We start from the raw sequence: 10,329 nt of genomic DNA, 5'->3' as shown, positions 1-10,329 counted from the left end.
CAACCTATGACTGAACATCACCTTGACAACTAGACCACAGCACCAAGTGCCACATTCAGTCTTTCCTTAAATACCTCCAGGGGAGGTGACTCCACCAGCTCCCCGGGCAGCCCATTACAATGCCTAATCACCCTTTCGGTGAAGAATTTCTTGATGTCCAACCTGACCCTCCCCTGGCGCAGCTTCAGGCGATGTCCTCTCATCCTGTCTCTTGTTTCCAGAGAGCAGGGCCGGCCCCCACCTGGCTACGGCCTCGCAGAGTGGTAAGCTCCCCCTGAGCCTCCTTTTCTCCAGCTAAACTCCTCCAGCCGCTCCTCAGACTTGTGCTCCAGCCCCTTTCCAAACTCCGTTGCCATTCTCTGCACACATTGCAGCACCTCGATCATCCTTTCGTGAAGTATCTTCCGTATTAACAAGTCTTCCTCAGATCTTTTTACACGTTAAGACACGGTTGTTCCAAGCAGCAAGTCAGGATCAAATCACTGCATTCGTCTCTCCATAGAGGAACCGCGTCGCCCATGTCGCTTTCTCCGCTGCCGCGGGCGAATGTTGGCCCTGCCTACAGCCTGTGCTGCCCGCGGCGGGGGCGGCGCGGCCGGGGCTCCTCGGCCCCCCGGCCCGGCTCGGCCATTCTGCCCCGAGGGAGCTCCACAGTCACCAGGCCGGCTGGGCCGCTCCGCCCTGAGGGATCCCCACAGCTCCACAGCCCCCCCGGGCCGGCCGCTCCGCCCTGAGGGATCCCCACAGCTCCACAGCCCCGGCTGGGCCGCTCCGCCCTGAGGGATCCCCACAGCTCCACAGCCCCCCCGGGCCGGCCGCTCCGCCCCGAGGGATCCCCACAGCTCCACAGCCCCGGCCCGGCTGGGCCGCTCCCCCCCGAGGGATCCCCACAGCTCCACAGCCCCCCCGGCCCGGCTGGGCCGCTCCGCCCCGAGGGCTCCCCACAGCTCCACAGCCCCGGCCCGGCTGGGCCGCTCCGCCCTGAGGGCTCCCCACAGCTCCACAGCCCCGGCCCGGCTGGGCCGCTCCGCCCTGAGGGATCCCCACAGCTCCACAGCCCCCCCGGCTGGGCCGCTCCGCCCTGAGGGATCCCCACAGCTCCACAGCCCCCCCGGCTGGACCGCTCCGCCCCGAGGGATCCCCACAGCTCCACAGCCCCGGCCCGGCTGGGCCGCCCCGCCCCGAGGCCCCCCCGCCGCGCGGTGCCCGGCCCCTCGGGCCTCCCCGCGGTGCCCGGGCCCTGGGGCCGGTGCGGGCCGTGAGGCGGCACCTGCCCGCGGCCGGCCCGCCCCCCGCGCGCTGCCCGCCTGCGCGGGCCCGCCCCTGCCGTGACGGGCGGCCTGGGCCCTGCGCTCATGGCGGCGGCGGCGGCGGGACGGCCCGGCGGGGGCCGGCGCTGAGCGCCCCGGGCGGCGCGGCGGGCGGGGGCGGCCGGTGCAGGCGGCGGGGCCGGGCCGGGCCGGGCGGCGCAGCGCGGTGAGCGGCGGGGCGGGCGGAGCGCGGGGAAGGAGCGCGGCCGCGACGGCGGCTTTGTGTGCGCGGCGGGGGAGGGGAGCGGCGGCGCCGCACGTGGGACCGGCCGCGGGCAGCGCTCCGCCCTCCGCGCCCGGGGCGGCCCCGACACCGGCACCGCCGACACCGCCCCCCGCCGCGGCCTCCGCGCCGCCTCACGCCTGCGGGTCGAGCCCCGCGGTGCCCCGGCCTCGGGGGGACTCGCTGCCCCCTCACGGGCAGGGTCGTGGCTCGGGCTGAGCGGTGCCGGGGCAGGGACGGCCGCTGTGTGACCCGCAGCGGGGAGCCCCGGGCCGGTCCGCCGGCCCCACGCACCCGGGGTGCCGCGCGTCTCCCGCGGGCCGGGGTGCCCGTGGGGAGGGAGCCGCGCTCTCCCGGAGTCCCCCGCCCGAGCACGGTGCCATCCCGAGCCCCGCTCGCGGGGCCCTTTGGCGGCCCTTTGCCCGGGGGACGCGGGGCTCTGCCCCCGCAGCTCCGCTGGGGCTGTGGGCTCCCGGCTCTGCTGAGCCCCAGCTGTCGGGAGGCGTTTGGAGCTCCTGGGCCGTGCGGAACAGAACCAGCTCCCAGCTGTGGACCTGTGTGACGGTCACTGCCCCTCACTAGAGAGGCGCCTCTGCTCTTTTGGGGAGGGCACCACAGGCCTCCCCGTGGTGAGAGGTTGAAGCCTGCCCTGATAGTCACTGTGGGAAACGTGAATGCTTTTCTTTTTCTTCTCAGTGGAGTAGAGAACATGTCTGGGCTCAAGAGAGTGATAGCAGAGAAGGACCCCGACTATGAGGAGATCACCGTCACGCATCCCAACAAGCGGCACAAAGCGGCCGAACAGTCAGGTAGGAGCTGTGCAACTGGAAATTCTGTGGATGTGCATGTTGTCTGTAAACTGGTCAGGAAAAGGCTGGGGTAGGAGCTAGGGGCAAAGATGTTGAAAAAGGCAGGTAGTGATACCTCTGTGTAGCCAAATGAAGATCTTATGTGGAGTCATCCCTTCTTGCTGTCTGCACCATAAGTAAGGTGTGAGATGCAGCCTTTGGTACATGAGAAGAGATGGAACACAAGCTCTCCACCACCCCAGCACTTTGGTTTCTGCTGCTTCCTGAAGTATTTACAGTCTTACCTTCCCGTGCTCCAACCTGTGCATTTGTCCTGTGGCTGAAGTCTGCCCTGGGAAAGATTGGCAGGTTGTTTACGTTTTGGGGGATAGAGGTCACAGTACAGCACGGGGAGGAGAAAAAAAATCCATGACCCTGCAGGGTAAAAGTGATGCACAGCCCTGGAGTACAGGCACTGGTGTTGGAAGATGACAAATGTTTGCAAGAGCTGGCAGAGGACGCAGAAAGGAGCTTGTTTGATGAAGTGCAGAAAGGATAATTTAAGGAGAAGGAAAGGGCTTTGAAAAATGCAAGAGAGGAGGAAGAGGAGCACGACTGAAGGAAAGGTAGATAAAGAAGTGTAGTGGAGCAAGTAGCTGGATGAGTAGGTTTGCATTTGGCACGCTCGGATGTGCTTGCTTTGGGAACCAGCCTGTTGGCAGAGTGCCTGGGACAGGTTGCAGTCTCTCTGGGCAAATGAGAGTAGAGCTGCTTGCCCCGGGGGCAGGGAGTAGGCTAGTGATTTTTGGCTAGCACAGCTAGTGAGAGGATCGTGATGGGAAAAGCTGACAAACAGGGAGGTGAGAAAACTGAGGCTGGCTGTGGGCTCTGAAAAAGATCCAGGAATAGAGCAGGAGCTGCCAGTTGGAGAGGGACAGAGCACGGCTTGGTGGGTGATGTTTTGGAGGATGCTGGCCAGGTCTGAGGAGGCTGAGCTCCGGGCTGGATGTGCTGCTGGGCAGCTCCTGTCTGCCACGTGGGGCGGGGGCCCTGCCACTGGGGGCTGTGCAGCTGTGCTGGAGCTGGCCCTGTCACCACTCCCAGCTGCCAGAAGTCACCACCCCCTGCTCTGGCGTGTCCCAGGGACTGCAGGCAGGTTTGTAATCTGCTTCTGAAGCAACTTTTCAGAAGGTCCTGATGATGAGCAGGCAGAGTCTCAAGGGCCTTAGAAAACTGTCCTTACCAAAGTGAACTTTGCTTTCAGGAGATTCCTCCCTAGAGGCTTCTTTCTTCTTTTCATGGAAGATCTCCAGCTTTCAGTACCAGAATTCCTTATGTACACAAATTTCACTAACATGATCTTAATGAGGGGCTGTGGTTGATGCTAAGCTGGGAAAAAATGAGTATAAAATGTTCTTAAAAGCCTTTGTAGTGTAATCACAAATCCTGAAGTGCTTAAATTGTCATGGTGCTGCCATGGCATGGCATCAGCCTTGGAAAGAGATGCAGTTGTCCCTCTGAACCATACCTCTTGTGCCTCAGTCTGTTTAGGTTTATTTTAAGTGTATAGCATTACATGAGAATTTCCTCATCATGGTGTCCATAGCTGGAGGTAAATTATATCCCTCTGGTTTTTAATTTTGCCTTACTCATACAGATTCAACCATAATTGTGTTTTAATGTAGGCTTGAACTGTTTCTGGTCCTAAACTATATATACAAACATATGTATGTATACAGATATATGTCTGTGTGTATATATGTATGTGGAAAGAAGGAAAATTATTTAGGATACCCCTGTTGTGTATAGAGGCATCAGTTGCCTCACTCCTGTGGTAGGTACCTGATCAGACAGTAAAATTATCTATGCCATCTGGAAGCTGCCAGCAAAGCTTTGACTTCCTTTTCTTTCCCTTCTCTACGGTGATATGAGAAACCTCTTCAAACAGATACGTCCTTTTTGGAAAGACACACACTTCCTCTGAAGCTCAAACCACAGTCTTCATGGTGTTACCTCCTATTTCATTTAGAAACAATGTGAGATTTTTCCAGACTCTTTTGTTGATCTGCTTGATAGTGGGGTTACTGTGTTACTGACACAGGCTGGAGCACCTTTTCCAGGCTTTCTTCTTGAAATCTAATTCCTGCTTTGCCAGGTTCTGACTTCGAATTTGCTAAAAACAGAAGTTGTTTGAAACTCCTTGATGTAATGGAGGTGATTTAAATGAAGGGTGATATTAAAGTCTACAGTAGGCGTAGAGCAAAAAGAGTAAATAGTTCTTCTTATGTTTATACACGTCCTAGAAAAGTATGATAATATGGCAATTCCATTCTTAGCCCCTAATTTGCTGTAAGGTAATTGCACAGTTTGAAATCCTAAACTACATACTTCCCACCAAGGTCACTAAACCCCTGCTGAAAGGCTAAATTTTTTTGACTGCTGTGCTGGAAGAGGATTTTGTAAGAGGTGGACCGGCTTTTGATAATGTCGTTCCCTTTGTGAGTAATAAACAGCTTGTAGGCACTCCAGAGCAGGCTGCGCTTGGTGCCAGGGCTGTATAAATATGAGTTTGCTTTATTCCTGCTGTGTGAGGTGGTGTAAATTTCCTGGATGTGGCTGTGGCCAAGGAGAGCAGAAGAAGGCCCGTGGTGTTCCAGCCGCAGCGGTGGCTGCGCTGGGCCAGCGCTGTGGAGTTTTCCTTTTACTGTTTACAGCTTTACTGAGGCAGAAGTAAACAAACTGGCCCTGTTCTTCCCATTTTCTGTTATTTGTCATCTCAGGCCTAAAAAGGGAAAAAAATAGCTCTCCACATAAGCTGGCTTTTAAAGATCCATGTGGTTTTTGTTAAGACATAACTTTTTTTTTGCAGGAAAATGATCCATCCCTTTATGTGTGTGTGTGTGTATGCTGAACTTATTATCCCTTCACTTCTCACTCTGTAGTGATTTCTGACTGTTCTGTTTTCAAATGGAGCCTCAAAAATAGAAATGTAAATACTTCCTCCTCCTTTATTTCCCATGTGTGGCCTTGTACAGCTCGAGATGTTACTGTGCAGAAGATTGAGACCATTATAAAGGAACAGTTTGCTGTCGAAATGAAGAGTAAAGAACATGAAATTGAAGTTATAGATCAGGTATAAAGGTTTTGTTCTTACAATCACCTAAGCCTTGGTGTTTGGGGTGTGGGGGATTGCTGCAGTGCCTGTCATTACTGTGTGTTTCCTTTCTGCAGCGGCTGATTGAAGCCAGGAGGATGATGGACAAGCTGCGTGCCTGCATTGTGGCCAACTACTATGCCTCTGCTGGTCTCCTCAAAGCTGGAGAGGTAAAAACTACTTTGGGAATAACAAGACTTCAGGGAATCTTTGCAGAGGAAGGTGTGGAATTCAGTGGCTGTTCAGCTGATGGTTGGTCTTAAGATGTGATTTAATGAAATAGTGAAATCCAAGCTGCAAATGGGGTGGCAGTGGGAGAGGAGACCTTTGCATCATCTGCTGGGCCTCAGGTGTCCAGCTGCCTCAGGTGCACCATCTTTGCCTCCTCAGGGAAAGAGGAGTCTTCAAGAGCAGTTGTGAAGTCGTTCTGCAGCCCCTGGTTCTGCTTTCAGAAATACTCTGCATTTTTTTTCTTCATCCTCAGTTTTTCCCTGAGAGCACCTTGTTTCTCAGACACTGCACAGTTTGTCCTTGCAAAGCCTTGAAAAGCGTGGGATTTGTTTTCCCATTTCGCAGGAGGAGAGTGGCAGGAGATGGATTTGGGGACCTTTTTCAGGGAAAAAGAGAAATAATAAAGATTTCAAGATTCCTTGAGTCTCGGGCAGTGCTTGGAAAGTGAAGCCATCTTCCCTTTGCCCTGGCAGTCAGGCTGTTAATGGGCTGGTGAACAGACTGATGGCAGCAGTAAAGCAGGAGATAACTCAAGGAGATATCACAGAGTGATTAAAAATTCACAGGATGAAAAAACCTCAAACCCTGTTAGCTAAACCTCAGTTCTGAGCACTCTGCCCTTAATGACTGCTAATTGCAGGGTGTTCATGACTCCCAAATGACATGGAGTTCATTACCAGTGTAGGCATTTTGTTACTGTCTTTTCAGTTCAAGTTGATTTGATTTCCAGTGATTTGTGGAAGCTGTGGATTTGTGCTGCAAACACGGGTTTCACTCTAGTCCCATTAGAATTTCTCTTCCAAGCACTTGCTCTCAATGCTACTCCTGGTTTCCCTGTTGTGCTTTTCAGAGGACTTGGGGTGAGGTTAAAAACTAAAAGGTTCGACTTGTTTTTCCCTCTCTGAGCTTGAGGTGAGCAACTGGAGTTGGAAAAGGTTGTGGTAGCCTTGGGAGGCTTGGAGATCTCTCTGCCTCCTTTGATTTTTGTGTAGGCAGCTGAAGAATGTGACCTAAGTTCTAATCTCTGTGAGTGCCTTTATCCATTGTCATCATGTGTCTGTAGGAGCTGTACTGTTCCTTGCTCTTCTTGTTCTGCCATGCAGGGTGTTCGCTTTTTCCCCTGGTGAGTTTCACACTTTTCAGAAATAATAGCTTTTGTAATTGTTTTGAAGTGTTCACAAAACTTACCGGTGCCTCCTTGCTTTATTAAGTTTTCCAGTAGTTTTTATGAGTTTATGGCTAGTCTAGCTGTATCTTTGATTACACTTTCTTTCTAAAAGGCCTGATTTGCACACGGGTTAAATCAGTTTTTCCTTTATTTTCAAATTGTCGCTGATTTCAGTTTTCTTCGTTGTCTTTTTTTAGTTGTGGCTTGTGTATGTTTGACCAGGCAGTGAAAAATAAAAAAGTTTCTGCTTCTGGTAGAATAGGAGTCTTTGCAGTTTAATTCAGAACTTCTGGGAAGATGATTTGCAGGTTCCTGACCTGTTCTCATAAATATAAACAGTTCTCAAACCCAATGCTGCTGAGTTTTGAGGCTTGGGATTGCTCATGATTGTGCCTTAGCTCCACTCTGGCTCCCCCCTCTCGGGGGCAGTTCTGCTGCTCTGTAGTGATGCTGGTGTCTGCCTCCCCCTCAATCATGTTGGCAGAATTCTGAATCAGGGAACTTAATGTGTATTGAAGGGAAAAAAGCAAACAAAACCAGTAACGAAACAAAGCAACAAATAAATCCCAAGTCAGTTTCTGGATTTGTTTTCCTTTGTGACATGCCCCATGAATAGTTTTTCCAGCCTGGCTGATGTGGGTGGTTTGAGCAGGGAGAAGCAGGCTCTGAGCTGGTGCTGTCTGTAGGAAAAGCTGCCAGTGGCAGTGTGGGGTGAGGCTGTGGCTGCGGGAGCTGGAGGGAGGCTGTCAGTGCTCTGCTGCTGCACAAGGGTGTTCCTGCTGACTTGGTTCATCAAAACCAAGTTGGTTGTCAAAAACTTGGTTGTCAAACCCAGGTGGCAGGGAGGTCTGGTGCCTGGGTCAAGAAGTGGCCAGGGGACACTTGTTTTGAGTTGATGGATGTTTTCCCTCTACTTCTGAGGTAAAAAGCAAATGCAAGAGAAAAAGAAGGGTGTTTGTCATGGTAATGAAAAAACCAAGAGAGATTCAAACACTTGCCTGCCCTGTCCTCCCCCTTGCAGGTTTAGGAGGATCCAAGATTAGCTCTAAGATGTCAGTTTTGAGGAAAGTTTGCAAGCATGCCTAAGCACATTATTACTTATCCCCTGTTAAGCTTTGGGAGCAGACAGGGTGTAGCTTGCCTCAGAGGTGTTGACAAGGCTGCCAATGAGTATCAAAGCTAAAGAGCCTGATGCACTTACCTACCCTGCTTGTCTACAAGAGCCGGGCAGCTGTGGCCTTCCTGTGTGTGCTGAGACCCGGGCTGTCTGCACAGGAAGAGAAGAGGTTGTTTTCAAAGGGACATTTTAGGTAGTTGAGTAGGCTGCAGTCGTCACTTCCAAAACCCGGTGGGTTTCTGAGATCGAAAGGTGTCAAGGAACAGATTCAGTTTGGGGTCCTGGTACTGTAAACCCATTTTAAGCTTTTATCATCTGCAGCATCTGTTTTTCCTGCAGGGCTACTGGTTAAATATTTGCTCTTTCTTCATTCATTGACTTCTTCTCTTCTGGCCCAGCCTTATTTTTAACTGGGCTGTGGGGAAGTAGTGACCACATCTTCCTGCCCTCTTCATTGCAGGGGACCAGGTCATGCGATGCAACGATTCTCAACCACCCTTCAATCAAGAAATTCTTGGAATCTCCCTCTAGATCCTCGTCTCCAGCTAACCAGGGCTCAGAGACTCCCTCTGCCAACCACTCTGAGAGTGACTCCCTGTCCCAGCACAATGACTTTCTCCTGGACAAGGACGGTGGCAGCCTGGACGCCGACGAGCGCCTGACCAACAGCCTGGAGCAGAGACAGAGCAGAAACGCTGGCCGGGTAAAGTAGAAATCCAGTGGTGATCAAGGTGTTGGAGGTGTGTGCTCTGAGGACGCGGTGCTGGCTCCGGGAGCTCTTCATGTTTTCACCCACCTTGCTGAAGATGTGTTTCTTACCCTCTCCAACCGCTTGCTCCCACTCCCTCAGCCTGGCTTTGCTGTAAGGCCAACTGAAGTGTCTGTGACGTGGGTACCTCCTCTTCCTCAGCCCTGCCCAGAGCGAGCTCAGCAGGCCAGGGTCAGCTCTGCCACCCTCTTGGCTGTAGCCTCTGGGGAAGGAGGGCCTTCACAGCCTAAGCTTGGGCTTTGCTGCATGGTTGGGAGGGTAGAGCCTGCAGAGGAGAGCAGTGTGTGTCAATCCCAGCAGTGTTTTCAGGATGTCATGCTGCTGCCTGGCTCTGGGTGCCCATGGGGACTGCATTGCCTAGAACAGTTGATCCACTGGAGGGGTTTGGCCTCCTCAGCAGCTTGTAGTGCAAACAGTAACACTGGAGGATTCGCTCACCCTGCCAGAGTGAGTTGGTAGAGCCTGGGTGCGCAGCTTGGGACCATACAGGAGAGAATTGTTTTTCTCTTGATGGCGCTGCTTGCTGTTGTGCCTTACCACCATTTGCTTAACTGAACCAGTCTGACCCAAGGAAAAATATGTTCTGTCAGTGTTCCCTCATGCTTTTTTGGGGGGTCAGGGGTTATTTTTGGCCTGGATCCAACCCCTCCCTTTGTGGTTCACTGTGCAGCCACACAAATGCTTCACCTGTTGGTTGCAGGTACCTCCAGTGGGGAGGCTCACTCAGTGTCTGCAGGTGAAAAGTGAAAAACTCTTCAGTTTCCTTACAGGTCCTTTAAGTGGTCAGGCCTGCCCAAGGAGTGCAGCCAGGGGAGGGTATATCTCAGTGAATATGGCTGCATTCTGCAGCTGAGTAAGTTGCACTAACACCTGGCAGAAAAAGCAGTGATTCTGCCTCCATTAGGCAGTGTGACACCCTTGATAGCAGGGCTGCAGTTTGCTGGAGCTCTGCCTTGCGTCTGTAGCAGAAGGCAGATGAGCTGTGCAGAATGTGGACCCCCCTGTGCTGTAAACCACCAGTGCAATAGAACTTGTTTCTCTGCCGGGGGCAGAGATGGATGGAGTAGTTGTATTGCTTGGGGATAGCACATGGGTACATCTTTGACCAATGCAGAGGAGGCTGGGGGAGTGATGAGGAGCAGGAGCCATCCCAGCCTTCTGTGCCTTAGCAGAGGAGGGGGAATGGTTCCTCAGTGAATCCAGTGCTTCCCACACTGACCCTCCTGGCAGGTGCTCAGTGCAGTGCATCCACGGGGCTGTTGTGTGGTCAGTGGAGGATGGCGGTCCCTGACCCCCCAGCAGGCTTGTAGAAAAGCCTCTCAGTGCCTGCAAACAGCACTTCTACTTGTGTTGGCACAGTGGGTGGTCAGGTCGTTGTACTGGGGGTGTTGGCCACTGCTGAATAGCTGGGGTTGTGTTACAGGGATTTATTGTGCCAAGGAATGGCCGTGGATCTGTGGGTTTACCTGGATGGCAGGGACAGGTTATGGCTGCTCTCCCTGCTCAGCTGGAGCTGAGTTCCTGTCTCAAACCCAGCCTTGATTCTTCTCTGTGAGGCAACACCAGATA

At 53.2% G+C, this 10,329-nt stretch overlaps 1 protein-coding gene across 4 annotated transcripts in view; it reads left to right on the top strand.

Moving 5' to 3' along the window:
- The first annotated feature begins 1,431 nt into the window (after positions 1–1,431).
- The window catches only part of YEATS2 (YEATS domain containing 2), a 47,080-nt gene continuing 38,182 nt past the window's right edge, over positions 1,432–10,329 (top strand). For all 4 annotated transcript variants that reach the window (XM_066193968.1, XM_066193967.1, XM_066193966.1 and 1 more), the window contains exons 1-5: positions 1,432–1,476; positions 2,230–2,342; positions 5,357–5,454; positions 5,553–5,645; positions 8,452–8,694. In XM_066193968.1, the coding sequence (XP_066050065.1) occupies positions 2,243–2,342; positions 5,357–5,454; positions 5,553–5,645; positions 8,452–8,694 (534 nt within the window). In that variant the 5' untranslated portion in view covers positions 1,432–1,476; positions 2,230–2,242. The remainder of the gene's footprint in view (positions 1,477–2,229; positions 2,343–5,356; positions 5,455–5,552; positions 5,646–8,451; positions 8,695–10,329) is intronic.

This window comes from Chamaea fasciata, unplaced genomic scaffold (genome assembly GCF_029207755.1).
Source record: "Chamaea fasciata isolate MVZ Bird 193981 ecotype frontalis unplaced genomic scaffold, bChaFas1.0.hap1 SCAF_11, whole genome shotgun sequence".
NCBI classification, from domain to species: Eukaryota; Metazoa; Chordata; class Aves; order Passeriformes; family Sylviidae; genus Chamaea; species Chamaea fasciata.
The sequence above is the reverse complement of the archived record's forward strand: the minus strand, read 5'-3'. Positions and strand labels throughout refer to the sequence as shown.